Source organism: Strix aluco, chromosome 13 (assembly GCF_031877795.1).
Source record: "Strix aluco isolate bStrAlu1 chromosome 13, bStrAlu1.hap1, whole genome shotgun sequence".
NCBI classification, from domain to species: domain Eukaryota; kingdom Metazoa; phylum Chordata; class Aves; order Strigiformes; family Strigidae; genus Strix; species Strix aluco.
In genome coordinates, this window is record NC_133943.1 from 6,920,411 (window position 1) to 6,941,188 (window position 20,778).

A 20,778-nucleotide genomic window follows, 5' to 3' on the forward strand; every position below is an offset into this window, starting at 1 on the left:
ACCCCTGGGAAAGCAGCTTTGAGGATAAAACCAGAGAGACTCAGCTACACTTCAGTCCTTAAATAAATACAAAGACACCAACCACCCTCAGCCCGGGCCATGGCTGCGGCAGGCACACGCCTGCGAGCATAGGATCTCCCACTGCCGGGAGAGCCCCCGCTGTCACCCACTCCTCCAGGGGCTGAACCGAAGCCTCAGGACAGGGGCAGCTCCTGGCACACTCCTGGGAAACGCCGGCTCCTCTTCCCTTAAGACCTGGCTCGGGTCTACAGCGATGTCGGGCCTGATGCCTTGTTGGGAAGGGGATGGCCGCAGGGGAGTGACCCTGCATTGGCCACCACCACAATGGCACCTCCGATCCCTCCTTCACACTTTCCTCGTGGGGATGCGCTGCCAAGCTGCTCCAGGCCACAGGTGTGGCCACGTCCACTGCATGTCTGCGCACAGGGGTAGGCAGCCGGAGGAAGCTCCTAGATATATACACACGGGCACACACACACACCCTATTCCTCTTCTGCTGGTATGGCAGCGCAGCCGGTCCTTGGCATTAGGGTAATCCGGGACCTGCCTGTTCTGAGACACAAGAGAGGGGCGGCACAGGGTGAGCACAGCTCTTCGTGCCCAGATGAGCCCCATGGGAGAGATGCCTGCCATGGGATGGCTGTTATCCCCGAGCACCGACTGCCATAACCCCACAGGGTGCCAGGGCTCAGGCTCACGTCTGTCTTCACACGCTGGGGGGATGTGACAGGGACCAACCCTGCAGCAGAATCATCCCCTCGGCTGATCAGAGGTGGGGGCTGAAGGGAAATGGCCACTGACTGGCAAGCTGTCCCCCCATCCCTCCCCACAGTGTTCATCCAACCACCCAGGTCTCAGGGCGAAGGCCAGGGGCACTCCCCTCACCGAGGGTCCGAGCCTTACCCAAGTCCTTGGGGACTGGTTTCACCCCGGCCACTGCTTGGGCATTCTGGCTGCGAGCCATGGCACAGGGCGGGCGCCACGGGTACTCGGGCTGCAGATGGAACAGACACAGCAAATTACCAGGGATGTGAATTATGAGGCTGCGCTCCCTATTTGATCACCAGGGCGTGAGGAGGAGGAGGAGGAGGAGGAGGAGGGAAGGAAGAGGGCTGAGCATTCACGTGGCAACAGGACACGTGTGCTGAGCTCCCTGCTCCGTGAGTCAGTGGCCCTGGAGGAGCCCGCGCTTGCTCAGCAGCGAGCCCCAGACCCGCTCACATGGGACCCTCTGCTCCCTGTCGTGCTGGCACAGGTAGACACTCACCGGGGGAAAATGGTGGAAGTTTTGTCCTGGTGTGTGCTCGCCCGGCATCGCTGGCGGGTATCGGATCTGCTGCCACTCGTCGAAGCCGTGGTACATGGGGTGAGCCACAGGGGGACTGTACTGGTACTGGTACATGGGGCAGGCAGGGCCCAGTGGCCCCGGCAGCGGCTCAGGGTGCAGCCTCTCTCCTGAAGCCTGCGAGGAGTCGGGGATGATGCTGGGGAGATCCCCAAGGGTGGCCGCCCACCACCACCCATCACCCGGCTGAGAGCTGCCCCTCCAACAGGAGACGAGGGGCTGGGGCCAGGCCTGCAGCACCCAGGCCCTCTGCCCAAGAAGGGATTTTCCCCCATTCCCACCTGTTTGTGCTGTTTCAGCAGCTTCTTCAGCTTCTCCTTCTCCTCCTTCTCCCTCTGGCAGTCGTCCTTGGAGGCTCGCAGCTGGGAGTAAGGGGGGGGTTAGTGCAGAGCCCACCCCGCACTCCCTGTGTCTGTGGGTGAGGGTTGCTGCAGTGCCCTGCAAGAATGTCTGCACTGCTCCCCCCATCAGATCCCCAGGAGAGGGGCAGAAGGAAGAAACAAGTGAAAGGAGATGCTCTGGCAGGGACCAGCAGCAGCAAAACCACTGCTCTGGCCTTTCTGTCCCTGCTCTGAGATGGGTACGGGGGCTGTGACACTGGGATGACCACCTCTGACACACCCAGGGTGGACATGGGGCTCCTAGAATGCTGGTGGCACCCAGCGCTGCTCACCTGGTTGTTGGAGAGGACCAACTGCTTCTGCAGCTTTTCCAGCTGCTGCTTCAGCTCTTCCTTCTCCTCATTCATCCTTTCCCTGTCACTCCGCTCACGCTGGAAATCCTCCTCAAAAATTTTCACCTGGCAGGAGGGAGGGACATGGGTGCACCTGACTGAGGGCAGACACCTCCCCCAAGCAACCCCCATCGCTGTGTTGCCATCCATGACCCCACCAGGTACACCAAGCCCCAGGCACGTCAGCTGACACAACAGCCCACGGCTGTGGTCCTTTCTGCTGAAGGCCTGGAGGATGCTGAGATCTGGCACTGACACCCGCCACAGCTGCTGGGCTCCTCCTGGCCATAGTGGGCCCTTTGCCGGGGAGGTCCAGGACACGTAGCTCCCTCCCTGCCTCCAGTGGCTCCGTGTCCTGCCCTACCTGCTGCTTGAGTAGCTCATTCTGGGTCAGCAGCTCCTGCTGCGGCACCTTCCCCACTGGCTCCATGGTGCTGGCAAAGATGGGTGGTGGAGAGGCCTGGACGTTCAGGGCCTCCTCTAGCGCCTAGAGAAGAAGAGGAGGAGCAGGGAGGGGGGTCAGAGTGAGGTGCTGTGCCCGTGATATCTCCGGAGGACCATGGGCATGTGCTCAGCATGGGAAGTGGGTACAACTAGGCAAGAGCAAGAGGGACTACAGATCTCCCCCAGACCCCCCTTCCTGGGAGCCTAGAGGAATGTGGTGGGCATCGTCTGGCACAAGCTCCTGCCTGGGCAAAGAGCTGGGCAGGAGGGGGTTGATTAGGGTCAGTTTTGGGTTTGAGAGAGAAGAGGCTGGAGAACATAAAACACATTTTGCAAGGAGGGGTTGTGCCCTGGCCCCCACCTTGTTCAGCCTCTGGATCTCCTTTTCCTGGTATTCCCGCTGCCTGGTGACCGGGGCCAGCTGCTCCTGCAGGAACCGCATCCTCTGCTGCAGGTCCCTCACCTCCATGGCCAGCCTCTCCTTCTCCGCCTGCAGGACCCCGGTGGGAGAGATCAGCCAGGGCAGGGCAATAGGGCCAGCAGCTCCCCACCACCCTTCCCAAGGGACTCGCCTCCTCCGTTTCAATCCGGGACTTGGCCAGGAGTAGCTTGCGGTCAAAATCCCGTTGCTTTTGCTCTCTCTCCGACTCCAGCTCAGTCAGTGCCCTGCGGGCCTCGGCCAGCTCCTGGTGCAGGTCTGTGACCTGCCAGGAGGGAGCGGGGATGTTGGCCTGCCTGGAAGGACCCACACTAGGGAGGTGAAGGAGGAGCAGGCAGCCCCAAAACCTTCCCCTGCACCCAGTTGCCTTCAAGTCCCCCCAGTTAGCACCCAGCAGAGATGTGCCCCCCAAGCACCCAGCCCTACCTTCTGCTCATACTTCTGCTTCATGGCTCGGAAATGCTGATCCCATTGCTTATTCACCTCCAGCAGCTGCGGGGAGAGATGGGTGGCTGAACAGGAGCCCAATCCCTGCCCCAAGCCAGCCATGGCAGTCCCCAGCAGCCCCCCATCACAAAAGCACCTCAGGGACCAGCTGGATGGAGAACCTGACTCCAGCAGCGCTTCCCTGCGGCTCCGCAGCCCTGCCCCAGTCTCCCCGTGCTGTCCCAGCCACGTGTCCCCACTGCCCACTCCCCCCGTTCCTTGGTGGTGCCTCCCTCCCAGCCTGGTCCTCACCTCCCTGCGCTGGTGCTCCAGGATCTTCACCTTCTTCTCCTTGGCCTCCAGCTCTCCTCTGCCCGGCGCCTTCTCCACCGTGGCCCCGCTCTGCTGGACGCGCACGGGGGGGGACCCTCAGGGCTTTTGCGGAGGCTGTGCCCGAGGCCAGCTAAACTCGAGCCAATTCCCCTCCCATGGCCTCCCCCATCCCCTTCAGACCCTGAGAAGTCCTGCTGGTCATACTGGAACAAACTGGGGGCTCGATTAAAATGAGGCCACCTTTGCTGATGTGTCAGCAGGCTCCCCGCCTCCTTCCCAGCCCTCTCCAAGGGCGATGCTGCCTCCTCACCTGCTGCTGCTCGGCAGCTTCCCTCTTCCCGCTGTCCTGGCTGCTCAGTGTCACCATCCTCCGGAGCTCCTGGTTCTCACACCTGCGGGCAGGGAGGGACGGGTCAGTGGGAAGAAGCACCCAGGGCAGCCACGTCCCCCTCCCCACTGCCCACCCTCACCTGAGCTTCTCCAGCGCCTGGTTTCTCTGCTCCAGGTCCCTCTCCAGCTTGGTACGCAGCTCCTTGTTCTCACTGTGCAGCGTCTCACACAGCGTCTGGGGGGTGAACGCCAGGAGCATGAGGAGCATAGCCAGCCCCAGGAGCCTGCCTGGCCACCCACCTCCCACCAAGCCTGGGCATGGAGGTAGGTGTCTCTCTTGGGGTGGACAGAAAGGGCTTGGTGGGAAAAAGGAAAAACAAAAAGGGGAAAAGCCCAGCCAGCCCTTGCTCACCTGCAGGAACGATGTTCTCTGCTCGTTCTTGTGCACCTTGGAGGCCAGGCGCTTGAGCTCGGAGGCCATGTAGCCCATGCGCACGAAGACCTGGTCCTTGCTGGCCTCCTTGGCGCAGCCGCTCAGCGTGCTCTCCAGCTGCTGCAGCTGGGGCAGCAGGTTGGCATCCTCGTTTGGCGGCTGCTCCAAGTCCTGGGGATGGGGAGGGGATGAAGTGGGGGTCAGATCAGTTCAAGGAGCATTGCAAAATTCCCTCTCGGGGCAGATCAGCCTCGTCTCCCATCCAGGGCTGTGGTGGGGACCTGGGCCAGCACTGAGACATTCTGAAACGGCTCTCAGTATGCTGAAAAAATGTGCCAGCTTTGTAAAGGTTCGACTCCCAGCCGCTGGACATGGGACACCAAGTCCCCGGGCAGAGGGGGACATTAAGGCAGCAGGTTCTCCAGCCCATGGATTCCCCGTGCCTCTTGGCAGTCTGAGCAGACCATGCTCCCAGCTTGCTGACAGCAACGGAGGCATCTCTACCCCTGGGGTCCCTTCTACCCCCGAGCTCTTCCCATTGGCACCAAGACTAGAAATCCCAGCTCCTGAGACTGCCCTTTCCACATACACCCTAGTCTGTTCGAGGAACTGAGGTCTGCCATGTGAGGGATGGTCTTACCCCCATCCCCATCTTCTCCTTCCTCCTCTCCTCACTCTGTGGCTCTCCTGCTGCCATGGCACACCAGGCACCAGGATCCCAGGCTCTTTGGCAAGCAGCAGCCAAGAGGGTGATACATGGGATTTAAATAGTGGCTGGGAGAGCCCGGGTCAGGGTGCACCCACCAGCGTCAGGGCGCACCCCCATCCACGCATGAGGGGTGTCCCCAGCATGCTTGTCCTCCCCTCTGTGGCTGGTTAACTCCTCCATTGCCTAGGAGACACTGCCAGCACAACAGAGCCCAGCCCGGCACATGTGGCACTGCGCTGGCACACCTTTGCCTGCCCCGCTGACTCAGCCTGCTGCCCGTGGGAATGCCCCGGGCAGCATGGCGTGGGGCCAGGAGCCCAGTGTGTCCCTGGCACCCCAGTCCTGGGGTTCACAGCCCCGAAACTGCCATGGGAGGGTGTGTGTGGGGCACAGCATGGCCGGCTCCTCCCATGAGCCAGCTGGCAAGGGGAGGCAGCAAGAACCAGAGCCCAACTGGAGTGCCTGGGTGCGAGCACGGGACTGGCACTTGGCTGAGGTGCCAGCACCTGATTGTCAAGCAGATGCCACCTCATTCTCTATCACCCCATGGCTGCACCCCAAGAGGGTCCAGCAAGACTCAACCCCTCCTGGAGCCTCTCTGGCCAACGCAAACAGGGATGCACAACAAGAGCAAGTCCCCTTAGTGGCACTGCATGGTGCAAACTGGTGTTCGTCCCCCTTGGGCTCCCCATCCCTCCTCCTCTCCCTTCCAGCACATGCAAAAAGCCAAAACAGAACAGGACGTGGCAGTGCCAGCCAATGGGACATTCAGGTGGCAGCAAACAGAGCACACGGAGGTGCCTTGGCTGGGGCAGACCCTGTCAGCAATGATGGGGGTTGGAGACCTGGTCCTCCCACCCAGTGCAGGTGTCAGGAGGTGAGCATCAGAGCACCGCTGACAGCTCCTCGGGTTGTCACAGCCTTTCCTCTCACTGCCACATGGCACCTGGAGACACTGGTGTCCCCATCTGGCTGGGGCTGCTTTGCTGGCCCCATGCCCAGGCAGCCTGGCCAGGCCACTTGTACTCAGGAGCCCTTGCCCTTGGAGGGCAGCCTGCACACTGTCCCCTCTCCTTGCCTCAGCCAGACAAATGGATTGGGTACACACTGGGGCACACGTGCCATCACTCTTGAGCCCTCCGGCCCCGGTGAGACACGGGGAGAATCAGCCATGGGTCTGTGTGGTTCCCTCCTGCCTGCAGACCAACCAGGTCCCCTCATCTTCATCAGTGGTGGAGACCAGGCATGAGCTCTGACTGCAGCACAAGCTCTGTCCTGGGAGCTGTACATGGGGGGCTGGCTCTGCTCCCCTGGAAACACCTGGGTGCAGTTTATCCCTCCCGCTGCAGTTTGCCCAAAGGCCACCTTAGACACAGGTCCCTGAGCCCTGCCTGTCCCCACTGGGGCACGCCGCTGCCTGTCTGCGCACCCTCCCACACCCCCACCGCCACCACCGCACCAACCGGCTCGACTCTCCACCCGCCGCCCACCAAATCCCGCAGGCACCGGGGCCACTCACCGCTCTCCCGCTCTCCTGGGGAAACCCCTGCGCTTCGACAGCGACGATCTCAAACTCCGAGGAGGAGCTCTGCAAGGGGAGGCAGCCAGGTCAGGTCTCCCTGGGGAATGGCAACCCAGGACGCCCACCGAATGGAGGCAGGGACCGCAGCACAGCAGGGAAGCTGATCCCTCCTTTCAGATTTATGCCCATTTCTAGAGGTTAAAGGCTGCCTCCTGCTTTAACTAGATGGAGAGTCTCTCCCTCCAGCCATGCCAGCACTGCCTCTTGCATTCACCAGACTCACACTTGGAGGAGATTTCCGTGCTTCCGTGTCCGGCTGGGCGCTGCCCGGGGCAGCCCGTGTGGAGCTGGGATCAGGGCCGACGGCTGCAGAGAGGGGAGAGGACGAAGCCATGAGCAGGGCCCTTCTCCACCTGGCGCAGGGATGCAGAGAGCAGATACTGCGCAAGGTTGGGCACTGATGGATGGTTTCTACCCCAGTTATGAGGATAGGACAGACATCTCCCTCCAGGAGAAGGGAGGATGGCAGTGCTTTGATACACTCCAGAGATGACAGGGCTGCAAGAAACCTTCATGAAAGTCTCCTTCACACCCTCTCCCTTCCCGTGAGCTCAGGATCCTGAGCCATCAGGTTATCCCTCCCCAGTGAGCCTTGTGTCTCCTACCTCCAGTTTCTACCAGGTCCTCTAAGGAAGATGATGCCATCAGCATTTTGTTGTCCTTCACGAGGTCCTCTGCCTTCTGGCGCAGCTTGGATGCCTCCACCTGGGACTCCTCCAGCAGCTCTCCTGTTGTGGGCAACCAAAGGATGCTCACCCTCCTTCCCCAAGTGCCTGCCCTGCAGCAGCCCCATCCACCAACACCAAGCCCCCCTGCTCAGGTGAAGTGCCCAACATGGTCCTTCTTCATCCAGAAACAACTTTTCTTGGCCAAATCCAACAGCAAAACTATATCAGTGGCTCACTGGCTGTGCAGTCCTCCATGCTGACACACAGAGGAGTGGTTACAGGAGACAGAAGGGCATCACTGCATCCCTCAGAGGTCTCCTCGCTTCCCAGAAGAAATTAATTTAAGCCTAGGTGGTGGATCTAGGCTCCAGCCTGCCCACTCTTGGGTCTGGCACCAGCAGAGCAACCCTCTCCTCACCCTGGGTAGCTGCCCCCACACCAGCGGGTCTCAGTCCCAGGTAGGGGCATGGTGACACAACAGGAATCACGAGGCAGGTGGAAATTCGGCTGCAGAAGCAGGACTTGAAAGCGGAAGCTGGGTCACGAGACCGAAAGCAAAACCGAGGGCGGGTGGGGGAAGGTGGCCGAGAAAGGGGGTGACACAACTTGGCTGGAGCGTTTCAACCCCAACATGTCCCTGCCACTTGCAGGGAATCCCCAATGCAGGGGTCTTTGAGCAGCACCTGGGAAAAGCCCCTGACCCAACAGGGGTTGTGGGAGGTGGGGGCTTTCATCAAAAGCAGAACAGATCCCGGCATCTGTGACCTGCCACTACAGGACTCCGAGGAGCTGACCTTGCTCCATCACTTGCCTTTTTTTTCCCAGCCATTTATCCTACCGTAAAGTACCCCAGGAACTCAGCAAAAGCCTTCCTCCCTCTGCACCCCCATGTGAAAATGCCCAGACATCCTGCTTGACCCCCCAAGACGGGGAGAGCTTTACTGCTGCCCCAGTGCCAAGACCCCCAGCTTCTCATAGCACCTTTCCTAAATAGAGCAAGAAATCCCCAGGCTCGGTGGGCACAGGCTGAGCTGCCCCGAAAGCAAACCTCATCCCCCAGCCACGCAGCAGTTACCAATAGACTTGATTCCCTGCATCTTCTCCTTCAGCCGGGTGTTCTCCTCCACCAGCCGCTCAAAGGCCGTGGATGCATTCTCCTCCGAGCCCCCGCCGGGGTCGTAGATGCGGTAGGGTCCCCTCCCTTCCATGCCCGCCGTTCAGTCGCCTACCTCCCAGCCAGGCATCCCTGTAAGGCAACGGAGCACAGTGTCACCTTCCTCTGGCTCCAGGCGGTGCCCAGGTCCCCACCGCCCGGGGTGCCATGCCTGCAGCGCTGCCTCGCTGCTCGCCAGCCAGAGAAGAAGTGTCCCAGGTGAAGGCACTTCCCCCTCCAGCCCGGCTTGGGGTGAACGTGCTGGGGTGACTCAGAGCCATGAGAAGTGTCACACGAGGAGGCATCACCAGCAGCCCCGCTCAGGACGGCTCTCACCCCTGTGGGGTGTGGGAGTCCCCGAGGAGGTCGCAGCCACCTGCCACTGCACCCTGGCAGGGATGGAGATGCAGCCCAGGAGCATCGACCCACACCAGCGCAGACCTGGGCACTGTCACCAGGACATCCTGCTCACCGCAGGATATTTTTGGGGAGCTGAAAAGGTTGTGGGAGGATGTTTGGGGAGGGGCAGCATCTACAGCTCCAAAAGCCTTAACCTCTTAACCTGCAGCTGGAGGGTGGTGTGGGCAGCACCAGGGGGGACGAGCCCCAGTAGCCAGGCAGGGACCTGCTCTGCCCTCCAGCTCAGCCAGAAAAACCGGCTGCCAACAGCACAGCTTCCCAAATCGGGGCACGGGGAACAGCCAGGCATGTGCCGGGCCGGAAGCAAAGTACGAGGAGAGGAAACACCCGTACGCAGCATGCTATTTGCTTTTTTAATTCCTTGCATTTGTGGGTGGCCTAAGGCCTCCTCCTTGCCAAGGTCTGGCCTGGGAACGGCTGGGCAGGATCCTGGCTCCAGGGCTCACCCATCTCCTGGGGGTGATAAAGCTGCTGCTGTGAATTACAGCACAACTTATCAAAAATATCCCCCCTGATGCCAGCTTGTTATAAAGTGGAGCAGTGCAGCAGATGAGACAGCCCCGGGGGGCGATGCCAGGAAGAGCTGGGGTGCTGCCTGAGGGCACAACAGGAGCACCCATGGACACCCCCAAGTGCTCTTCTACTCAGCCAAGGCAGCTGGGCGTTTGTGAGAGGGAGAGGGCTGAGGGGGGGGGGGCATTTTGAAAGGAGAAGGGGGGTAGCTCGTACCCGAAACCGTCTCAACCTCAGACTAATGCTCATGTCATGAGCTATCTGGGTTGATCACCGGTTTAGATGACCTGCCTGCCAGGGAGCAGCAGGGACTTTCCAGATGACAACTGCCACCTGGCAGCATCCGCAACTGGAGCAGCAATTAACGCCTGCCTCAGTAGCAGGTAATTAAGCATGGCCTCAGCAGCAGTCTCCTTTTGGGAGATGCATCTGTCAGTAGGTCTCACCATCCTCAAGCTCTGTGGGTACCACCAAGCCCCTCATCGCCTGTGGCTCCCCACAGGGAGCCATCAGCCCTGTCCCAAGCAGCTGGAGGTGGTGACACCAGGAGCTGCCCAGCTGTGGCACAGGGCAGGCTGAGCAGTGGCTATTTCTGGAGCCCACAGCAGCTGACAGGAAGCTGCAGAAGAACCGGGGCAGTTTTTGTGCCATGGGTCCTGGTGCCGGGCAGCATCGTCACAGCCAGTATGAAATCCCCCTGCCACGGGATGGGGAAAATTCCCAGAGCAGACCTGCCGGTGGGCAGGATGGAGCCCAGCGTGGTGGCACACACGTGGCCCAGGGACTCGATGGCACCTCCACCGTGGGGAAATGCCTGTGGCCACGCTACCTGCCCAGCCGAGGACAGGGACAGCGTTGCAGGCAGCCTGGGGACCTGAGCCTACTTCTCACTGGTGTCCGGTCACCACATGCTGCTCCAAATCCCAAACCTGGGGCTCCGGGAGGAGCTGGGTAGCAAAGTGATCTTGCAGTGAGCATCTTGTGGGGTATCTGTGTCCTCCACTGGGACAAACCCAGGTGTAGGTCAGGGAAGGTGGGGAGAAGCTGTCCTCTCACATGGCATCCTTTCCCCGTGTGGCTTTGCAGCAGCCTGAAATACCAGCCCCCATTTTCTTGCACTTCAGATCCAAACCAGGAGGTTTTCTGCCTTGCCCCACAGCACATGTGGGAGGTTCCCCGCCCTTGCACAAAACATTCAAACCTGAGCCAGCTGTACCAACCACCCTGCAGACCACAGAGACGACTCATGGTGACCCCATATTCTTCCAGCTGGATGGAGCCATGAAAGCCTCTGCTATTCCCAGTTCTCAAGGTTCTATAAAGGATCTTTCTACCCAAGGTCTGCACTCCACCATGGAGATGGCAGCAGAGGAGCCACAGGAGTTGGTTTCAAACAGCAGCCGGGGAGAAGAATTATCTCCAGCTGACAGAAGCACAGACCAGACACAAATTCACCAGCAAACAAGACCCAGCAAGAGGGGAGGGTTTCCACAGCATCTGAGCCCATTGCCGGGGTCAGGGTGGGTTTGCCCAGGGTAGAAGAACAGCCCCATTTCTGCAAGGAGCTGCTGGGACTGAGTAGTTACCCTGGGGACAGGACCCTGAACCTGGTCACTGTTCCCAGTACTCATTTGTTCCCCCCCCACCCCCCAAGGTTCCAAAAGGTGATATTTGCAGTAAAAAAAATCTCATGTTTCAATAAAAACACCAGGGGAGGAGGGAGAGGACTACAGACCAGCACCTAACGATGGTTAGAAATGCAAAGAAAACACAACTACCACAAGCTCCAGAAGAAACCACTGAACCACCAGAAAACACTTCTGCCAGTCAACAGTTTCTAAACTAATCTGACTATTTCACGGCCCCAGGGGTCGAGGGCCAGCCACAGACTATGGCTGCTCGGCTATAGCTCACCGGCTCCATGCCCAGCCACTGGCAGAGGGTGCCAGACGCTGCGGTCACCCGTGGGCATTGCTGGTTGCAAGCGGGGCACCGAGACCTTTAGGTAGTAAATTTTTATGACAACTCAGCAAAGGGAGAGGATGAGAGAGCGAGGGGGCAGGGGAGACTCCCAGGCAAAGATGAAAGCAGGGTGGTATTTAAATAGCTGTGCTGCAGCTTGGGAGAGAGCTGAACTACGTAGCCGTGGCCAGGCTGTTCTCTGCTGTCACCCAGGAAGATGTGCATCACGGCCACCAGCACCGCAGCCATCGCTGCACCGGCCACACAGAAGCAGCAGAAGAAAATGATTCTTACTTTAAAATTCCCAAACAGCTGAAGAGACAAAGGCGAAGGATGAGAATCCTGTGCAGCAAGTGGACTGGCACCACTGGAGGTTTCCTTTCAGGAACGAGCCCCCGGGTGGAGACCAGCCTTCCAAAGCCGTGGGATCAATTCCCATCCTGTGATCCATGGTGGGGGCTTGGCCCAGCCCTTAAGAGAACGGAGTTTTCCTTACCCTGGCATGCAACATTTCCAGGAAGTCTCCTCCCCACCAGGATCACAGGAGGCAAAAGCAAATCCCTGCAGGCTGCCAGCATCATTTTCCCATGACCAGGGCTGCCGGGCCCCCAGCATCCCTCCTCCTCAGAGGAAAAGCAAAAGCCACTCAGATAGACACCACAGAGGGATTTTTTGTTTGATCATTTTACTGGAAATCAGCAAAATGCCACAGCACCCAGCCCAGTTTCTTTTCCTCTCCAGAGCTCCAGCAGCTCCCCAGACCAGGGACAACAATTCCTGGGCTGCTAGACTGGTCTTACTTGCACGGAAGCAAAAGCAGAGCTGGCTTTAGGAAGAGCAATAATAAGGAGACTTTCTGGGCACTGCAGTCCACTGGGCTGGGAGTAACAAAAGAAGAGGAAAGCAGGCATTGCAAGGCTCAGGTCTCAAAGGGAAAGATCTGAACCTGCACTTGAAGCATTTTTCTTCCCAGCCTAGCTTCCCAGTTAGCTGCAGAGAGACAGTAGGAAAGGCAGGAGCCCCATCTGAAACGCAGCTGATGCTACAGATGTCCTCTGGCCTCGCCTAAGAAATCCACCTCCCACAGAGGCTTCACAAAACAACCTGCTTCTGATGAGGTTGCTCACAAGGAAAATAAAGCATTTCCCCATTTGGAGCCAGGTTTACAAACACAGGTAACCACACGCAGCTGCAGAGCTCCTCACCACGGGTCCAAGCTCCAGTGCAGGCAGGACAGGCTGCCAGGCTTGGTAGCAGTGCTCCCCTGGGCAGCACGGTGGTGTTTTATGCAAGATCCTGTCTTATGCTGCAAAGATACCTTGTTCTGTGCTGCCTGCTTAGTTTCTTCCCTATGCAGAGCTCAGTAGCATCATGGCTGCTCGTCACAGCAAAAGCAGAGCAAGGCACAGCCACCCCTTTCCTTGCAGCTCCAGCACAACCTGGGCTACTCCTGTCCAAGCTGGTGCACTTCAGCCAGGCAACAACCAAGCAGCAGAAGACAGTGGCACCACAAAGCTACACCAGCAAAGCTACCTCTGTCACCCAAAGCGTAAGAATTATTGCTTTAAAATAAGATCTGCAATGCCACAAGAGTAGATAATTCAGCCTCCTCCACCCACAAGTGTTTTTTGTACCAGCTGCTGGCAAGCAACGCCCCACGGCCCTGTGCTAAATAGGTCTGTTTGGCATAGGTCAGGCCGAAAGGGCGTCCTGGGATTTCTTGCAGAATGGAATGATGCCAAAGGCTGCAAAAAGCCTCTCCTCTCTTCTTGCTTACTTTGCCTCATCACAGAGACAGCTCTGCAGGATGTGCCTGGCTGGAGCCTTCCTGCCTCCAGACTCACCCCTGTGCCCAAAGTCCCTTCCCAGCTCCAGCTCGCTTTGCCAGCGCTCTCAGTGAAATTTGCACTCCAAAAGAGCTTGTGGCAGCAGAACAGCTCCTGCTCACCCAAGCAGATGGAAATAACAAGCTAAAGGGGAAAGGTTGCATTTGCCTCTCCTGATACAGGGAGCAACCTGTGCCCAGGGGCACTGAGGAATGGGACTGCCACATCTCCCAGAGGCTGCGGGTCCCCGCCAAGTCCCATCCGGAGCTATTCTCACCCAAAAGCTGGGCAGACAGGCAGCATCTTTTTTCCCTCTGCCCTCAGTGGGAGCCTTAGTCTGGAATTGAAGGGGGTGAGCTGTGCACTGCACCCCAAAGGAGGAGGGGAGGCAGGTGGGGATGCTGCCATCCCCACCCCGGCTATTCCAGCCTCTGGATCCGCACCTGATGTGGACACGCACCGCCAGACCAGCGGCGGGTGGGGAGGAAAAACGCGAAGAGGGAGGAAAATAGAATCGACTGGAGGTTCCTTGGAGCCACGGCCGCCCGCAGCCCCCCGGGGTGGGACCCACGCACCGCCCCTGCCCGAGGGAGGACCGCAAGCCCAGAACTAGTCAGAAGGCAGATGTGCGGGCCCGGGGAAGCACCGGGGGTGTGTAAGGCAGGCGAGGGGAGGAGAGAGCCCGGGGGACGGCTGCGGTGCGGGGCTGCCCGGCCCCAGGCACCCCCCGCTTCCCTCCAGCGCCTCTCCGAGCCTTTCCCCGCTCCTCCCCCGGCATCGCCACCGCCGGTGAAGCCGGGCTCCGCTGCAACCAGCCTGTCCCTCGGGGAGCGGCGAGGGGAGCCGGCAGCCCCTGCCCGGCCCCGGGAGAAGGGGAACTGAGGCACAGCACGGCCATCGCGACCCGCCCGCGGCACCCGGGCCGGCCCCAGAGCAAATCCCCGGGGGACGACGCGGCCCCGGCCCCGCTCCAGGGTTTCACCCAACCGCCCGACAGCCCGGGAACCAGCCAGAAACACCCACCTCGCAGCCCCGAGCCCCGCCCCTCTCCGGCACCCTTCGCTGGGGCGGCAAAACCCGGGTACCCAAGCTCGGTGCCCGGTAAGCTCCCGGTACCCAGGCTCAGTGCCCGGTAAGCCCCCGGTGCCCCAGGCAGGGCCCGGTACCGCGCCGAGCTCACCTGGCAGTGCCCCCCCGCGGCAGGGCCGCTCCCGGTGCCGGTACCGGTACCGGTACCGCTGCGCTCCGCCGCCAGCACGGGAGGAAGCGGGGCGGGGGGCGACGGTTCCGCCCCCGGGAAATTCCCAGCCTGACGGACAGGCGCCGCAGCCAATCGGCGCGGAGCGGAGGGTATAAAGAGGGAGGGCGGGGAGGCGGTTTGTTATGGCGGAGCGGGTGTTCGCTGTGCTGTTGTGTTCTGTGGGGGCATCGGGGGCTGTGAGAACCCGCCCGCTGTAGCGGGGCCTCGAGGGGCGGAAGGGGCCGTCTGCCTCCGCCTTAGGGGGGGTTTCCGCTCGTGGGGGAGCGGCAGGCCCGAGCCCAGCAGCGGCTCCCCCGGCTTATCGAGAGACAAAATGGCGGAGGGGAGGGCAGGGCCCGGCCGCGGCACCATCCTGCCGGCGGGTGGAGGAGCCCCCTGGCACCCCCGGTGCTGCCTGTGGGCTGCAGCCGGTTTGGGGTGTGGAGGAATAGCTGGGGGGGGCTGTGCTGAGGGGACGCCGGGCCCGCGGCCGCGCTGGCAGATGGGCTGGGGCAGTCGCGGGCTCTTCCCTCAGCCCCGGGAAGGAGGCTGGCGTGCTCCTGAGGGCTGCTCTTAACAGATCTTACAGTTCCCCACCGAGCCTGTGTCTCAGAGATAGCGTTAGACAAAGGAAATAACACCCCTGAGCTGGAGCATTTATTATCGGGGGTCATTTCCCTCTGTGCTGCTGCTTTGATAATTCTGCATTCATGAACAACAGAAATCAGCCAGAGGAGCAAGAACCACAGGGAGCACCTTCTAGTTTCGTGTAGCATTCTGGGACTCATTCCACAGCTACCTGATTGTCTTTCTCATGTTGGTTTTGCCACGAGGAAGGTGTTTTTTATATATATATATATATATATATAAAACAACAAACCAGAAGCAAACAAAGCCTGCTGTAAGCAGAGGTGCTGCTTGCTCTCTGCCTGTGCTCCTGACGTTCCTCCTTAGGTGACTGCCGCTGGGCTCGCAGGGGTGTCCTTCACTGGTGACCATGCCGTTTCCAGCTGTCCCACCCCGGCTTCCTACCCAGCTCTGTTCAGACAGTTCCATCGCTTGTTGGTGATTTGATATTTTGGGTTGTAAAAATTAAAAAAAGCCCCAAACTCCTTTTCCTGACTGCCTTTCACTCCAACCAGGATGTCACCCTGGCAGCCTGGCTGGGTGATGAGACAGCTCCGTGGGTGCTGGGACCCCGACGTGCTCTTTGGCTGTGCTTGTGTCTGAGGTCTCAACGGGGGACGAGATGGCAGGACCCCACGCACAGGCAACATCTTCCCTTTTGTTCCCTGAAGGGCTTGTTTTACCCCAGAGGCCCGGTGCTATTCTGCAAACCCTCGGAAAACCTGGCTTCAAAGCTCACTGCCGTCCCACAGAACCAGAAAGCGTCTTGTTTATAAGATAATGTCTCAGTCTGCAAAAAATAGCCAAACCCTGCTCTATTTCTGTGAGGAGAGGAGGTGGGGTGGCATTGTTTGGCTTTGCAGCGCTCCAGGCTGACAGCTGAAAAGCTGCCTGGCTTCCCCTCGCTCTGTCTTGGGCACACTCGCAGCGAAAAAAGCATCGTGCTACTCACCTGGCTGGGTCATGGAGGGGCTCGGGGTGGTGAGAGCCCTTTGGGCCAGGCACTCTCCGGCTGCAGTCCCCAAATGCAGGAAGACCAGCCCAGCTGAGCTTACTTTTAGGCATGGAGAAGGGGAATTCCCCATGATGGAGGTCCCAGACAGCCTCTGTGTGGTTTTGATAAGGAGCCAGGCACCGCTTAAAGGGCTCTAGTGCCGTTCCTTCCAGGGGCTGCCGAGCCGTGTCAGGTATTAGTCAGCAAAAGGGGGGAGGTGGGGGGCTGTTGTGGAGGCTGTGATTCACTTTTAGACAACTGGAGAGCCTGGTTACATCATTCTCCTTGCCTGGTTTCTGAGCGACCTCACCAGGTTTACAACCATGTTGTGATTCTGTCCAAGGAAACTGCTGCATCTTGCGAGAGGCATCGTGGTTGTCCCATGTGTGTTTCCATCGCATTCTTGTCCATCTCTGGAGTCAGAACAGGATGTGTCTTCCCGGGAGAACGGGGAAGAGCTGGCGCTGCTGGTGGAGCTGGACTGGTGATGGTGTGCCAGGGTTGCAGGTAGTCCCTAGAAACCATCCGCCAAGACAACTGATGGTCAGAACCAAGGCTGGAGCGAACTGATGCTGGAATAAACACCAAGGATTTAAGTGTTTCTGTTTTACAGAGGCTGATTCCAGCTCCCCAGCTCCTCACTGGCAGGCACAAAGTTGTACCTGGCAGGGTGTTTGGTCTACACTTGCCAGGCATGAGCTGTGAGGCCTGAAAAGCGTCCTGCTTTAGTCGAGCTGGTTTGGGGGATAGCAGCATGGGTGCTTGGCAGGAAGGGTGAGGAGCCAGGGGGTCTGGGGCCTTCCTGCAGCCAAGGTCCCCGCAGAGGTGGTCAGTTGATGGTGTGCTCTCACCCACTGCCTCTCCACCTCTCTAGCCAGCTGCTCTTTGTGTTTCTACCTGAGGTCTCCAGCTCGGGCTGGCCCAAACACCAGGATGAATTTCACTACGAAAACCAAAGGCTTTTGGTCCTGTTGGTCCTTCCTCATTCCTTTGGTCCCAGTGTGCTCCCAGGGGAGAAAACTCACCTGATGGCAGCTGTGATTCATGAGCACGCCTGCATGGCTGTGAAGATGTGTTCACGGCTGACACTTTTACATGTGTCATGGGATTTTTTTGGCACGGAGGCTTGGGTTCCGCACCTTCAGTGGAGGCTTGTGCACATGAAGGCACCCTGATTGCTTCCGTGTTTGTGGCCATGCTATGGGAAATGGGCCAAGAAGGAGCACAGCCCACGAGTGAGGGTGGGGAAGCTCTCCTGCCCTCTGCTCCTGCTTGTTTCAGATCGGGTCTGGCTGCCTTTGGGTTGACCCCCCATGCAGGGCTGAGCAGGGTGGGCCTTGTGCATGTCCAGTGGTGTGAATCCTGAATGGAAGTGGCCCAGCAGCCCAAGGCGCCCAATACATCCACCTGCACTCCGTGCTGCTGGGCGAACGGGGCGCATTGGAACCCTGATGGGGCCAGCCAGGGCCTGGCTGTTGCGGGTGGCTGTGCTGGGGAGCTGGCCCCGGAGCAAGGCGGGAGCAGAGGGGCAGCTGCAGAGCAGGTGATGGGTGCAGCTGGTTTGGCGCAGCACCCTGGGGCTGCTCATGGGCTTAGCTCTGCAGGGGGCTGTGGGTGCTGGTGGGTGCTTCTTGGCATCGGAATTGAGTTTCGCTGGGGGCTGCTGCTTGTGCTGTGCTGATCAAATGCATCCTGGTGTTCTGGCAGTGAAGGGAAGCAGAAGGCCGAGAGTGACGCTGTGAGAGCGAGGAGGAAGCTCTGGCCGCGGGAGGGGATTTCCAGAACATTGCGATCTGCTGCCTATGCAAATCAGGAACTCAAATTAACCTGGCAGGATGGGAGGGCTCTGGGATGGAGGGCAAGGGAGAGGCAGGGGAGGGAGCCTGGGCAGGTGGGCTGCTGGGAGAGGGAAGGAGGGAGCGTGGAAGGGGTCAGCGTAGGCAAGGGGTCAGCAGAAGGATAGAGGAGGGAGGTGCTGGGGAGCGATCTTGCTCCCCCAGAGCAAGTGCCTTTGCAGGGGTCGGAGTCGCACTGTGCCTTTCCAGGGATGCCGGGCTGCTTTCGCTTTGCTGGGTTTACCGTCTCACTGAACGAGAGCTCCATTCTCCCTCTGCCTCTGGTGTGTGAGGCAAGGCTCAGTGTCACCCGCTTCACAGGAGGAGATCACCACCTCCGGCCTTCCTCCACAGCCTTACCGTCATCCCCCTCCCTCCTCCATAGTCAGCAGGGGATGGGTTGTGGAGGGACCTGGTGCAGCCCCACAGCAGATATTCCAAGAGCTGTGGGAACTGGGTCCGGGAGCGCTCAAAGGATTTCCTTGCGTGCCTTAAGCTTTGAGTTATTCAGAATCCAAATTTGCAAGATCAACAATAGGCACAGAGGGGATTTTCCCCTCTTCCTTCCTCGCCAGGCCATATCTCATCCAGTTGCAATTCTTGAGAAAAGGGCTCCTCAGCAGTCATCATGTCCTGGAAAGCTGACTCCAGGGATGATGGTGTGGAGAGAGCAGCCCCGGTGAGCTCAGCCATTTCCCCAGCTTCAGCTTATATGGATGTGAGGGACAAGGCTGCTCCTTTGGCTGGGGGAGAGGAAGAGCTGAAGAAGAAACCTCTATCAGCTCCCAGGATTCAAGGCTGAGTTTCTCCCCTCCGAGGGAAGGGTAGGATGGCGGATGGGATGGAAGTGGCTTGCTGGTGTTGCAGCATTGGGCCAAGGACCGAGACCAACATCCCATGTGTCTCTGCACCAGATGCAGCTCCTCCCAGGGTCTGGTAGTAAAGAGGATCTGCAGTGGCCTCTGGAGCTGACTCAGAGGGAGAGGTCCGACCCTCTGCACACCATGGGCTCATGGGGTTTTTTTGGATGTCGCAACCTGTGAAATCTGGCATTGGCTTTGCCTGGAAGCGAGTCCTTGTCTCCAGCATTGCTGGTCAATGTATGAAACATCCGTGAACCGTGTGCTGGTTTGTAAATCCCAGACCCTGGCAGCAGCTTCTTTGCGGCCACCCTGAAGGCTGAAGTGTGGGTGGCCAGCGCAGACCTGCCTCCAGTCCTTACCCTTCTCACATCCTTCTAATTCTTCCCCTTTTTTGTGCCCATCATTTTGTCCTCCCCTTTCATTTCCTTGCCTTCCTGGAGCCGCTTGCCTTCTTGTTGATCACAGAGGCTAGGCATGAAATTGGCGACCAACTGCCCTCGAATTGGGCTGGTTGGAGCCTGGAGAGGGGCGCTCTGAAGTGTATTTTCTCTAGAGACTGGAATGCTACAGGTATGAAGCCTCTTTGTCTGAAAAGTCTGACAGGTCTGTGACGTGCCCACATATAGAGGGTTTCATGGGCAAAACAGTCCTCACTTGGGGAATTTTTATTTAATTTATTGTCACTTAACACAAATGCTAGTGAGTGATTTGGACATCAAACGAAACAAGTGTTCTTCCTTCCCCAGGCTTGGCTTAGGCCAAACATGTTCTTTCCTCTTCCTAATCTCAGCGTTCCCTGCTTCACCACAGGTTGCACTCGCTCCGTCCCAAATTGTTTGGCAAGGTGACAGGTCACGTGTAACCTTCTGGCTGCCACTTTTCTGTGCTTCTTACTGGGTTTGTTCCACTCCTCTGTGCTCTTCCATGTCCCAGGGTCAACAGCCTGTCTTGGTGCTGCCAGTCCCAGGTTCCTCTTGGTTCACTTAGCATCCTTCTAAAGCAACACCCTTGCCCAGCGCCTCCTCCTTCCTCATGGCTGCTTTTATCTGGAGTGTCTCATTTCTCTGGGCCTGGTGTGGAGTCCTCAAGCTCTCCAGCATGGGAAGGCAGCAGCAGTTTAATTTGGTTGGCAATGGGAGATGAATGACACCAAACAGGAGCAGGTCTCCAAACAAGAGCTGGCTGCAAATTCATCAACCTCTGCAAGAAAGCACAGGGGTGAGAAATGTGGAGAAAATGCCCCAGGTGCAGAGTGAGTCCCAGAGGCCATGCTTGTGCTTCCCAAGATGCTGTCACCCTCCTGGCATTGCCCTCAGGGTGGGCAGCTTTGCTGAGCCCAGTCCAGTTCGTGGTTCTCCCTCATAGGGCAGCCCACCGTGCATAGCCCCAGGTGTGCTGCCAACCCCAGCAGTGTGGGGACACGATGCTGAAATAGCCTGTGCTTAAAGAAGATATTGAGTGTGCTTAAGTGTTTGCAGTGATTAAAATACCGCTGGCTGTTTTCTGCTTCAGCTGTAGCAACTGCTGCTGGAGATGGATTACTACAGCGCTGGGAAAGATGAAGGCTTTTCAGCAGCAGGACTCTTCCAGGAGAGGGAGTTGCTCTGAGGAGGAAATCCCATCTCGATCTTCCTCCCTGTCCCTAAACACTGTGTGACTCTGGTATCTTGTCCTCATCGTAGGAGCAGCTGGCAGCGAGTGCCAGGGAAATTCCTGGCCTTGGGACCGGTGTGCTGGGGTCAGCCAGGCTTCCTGGCAGCAGCATCACCCCGAGCTGGGCTGGGGACCAGCCCTGAGGGGCTGCCTGGTCTCACTGCCATGCTGTGCCGTTCCAAGGCAGCCGGGCTGTGGGTGACAGTCACCGGTTACAGGCTTATAGTGA

The 20,778-nt window shown here is 59.0% G+C and overlaps 1 protein-coding gene across 6 annotated transcripts; it reads right to left on the bottom strand.

The window, feature by feature from the left end:
• Nucleotides 1-45: 45 nt before the first annotated feature.
• TNIP1 (TNFAIP3 interacting protein 1) lies at nucleotides 46-16,271 on the bottom strand. 6 transcript variants are annotated; one of them, XM_074839031.1, is made up of 18 exons: nucleotides 16,157-16,271; nucleotides 8,539-8,709; nucleotides 7,401-7,523; nucleotides 7,019-7,101; nucleotides 6,733-6,801; nucleotides 4,484-4,675; nucleotides 4,212-4,306; nucleotides 4,052-4,133; nucleotides 3,721-3,810; nucleotides 3,409-3,474; nucleotides 3,116-3,247; nucleotides 2,905-3,033; nucleotides 2,464-2,586; nucleotides 2,040-2,165; nucleotides 1,648-1,728; nucleotides 1,289-1,483; nucleotides 925-1,015; nucleotides 46-568 (listed from the first exon to the last, which is right to left on the bottom strand). In XM_074839031.1, exons 2-18 carry the CDS (start codon nucleotides 8,669-8,671, stop codon nucleotides 504-506), a joined length of 1,875 nt encoding a protein of 624 aa, XP_074695132.1. In that variant the 5' UTR covers nucleotides 8,672-8,709; nucleotides 16,157-16,271; the 3' UTR covers nucleotides 46-503. The 6 variants fall into 6 exon arrangements, with proteins under 6 accessions (XP_074695132.1, XP_074695130.1, XP_074695136.1 ...); XM_074839029.1 differs by having other exon boundaries at nucleotides 3,721-3,813; XM_074839035.1 differs by having other exon boundaries at nucleotides 46-573; nucleotides 16,157-16,270.
• Between the last annotated feature and the right edge of the window lie 4,507 nt (nucleotides 16,272-20,778).

What these genes read in the sequence shown, in the direction of transcription:
- TNIP1 (XM_074839029.1), bottom strand. Translation starts at nt 8,671, where the DNA reads ATGGAAGGGAGGGGACCCTACCGCATCTACGACCCCGGCGGGGGCTCG. An exon ending in GCAGGGAATCAAGTCTATTG is followed by an intron (nt 7,524 to 8,538) that starts GTAACTGCTGCG and finishes TGCCCACAACAG; the next exon opens with GAGAGCTGCTGGAGGAGTCC. An exon ending in TGGTCCTCTCCAACAACCAG is followed by an intron (nt 1,729 to 2,039) that starts GTGAGCAGCGCT and finishes CCTTACTCCCAG; the next exon opens with CTGCGAGCCTCCAAGGACGA.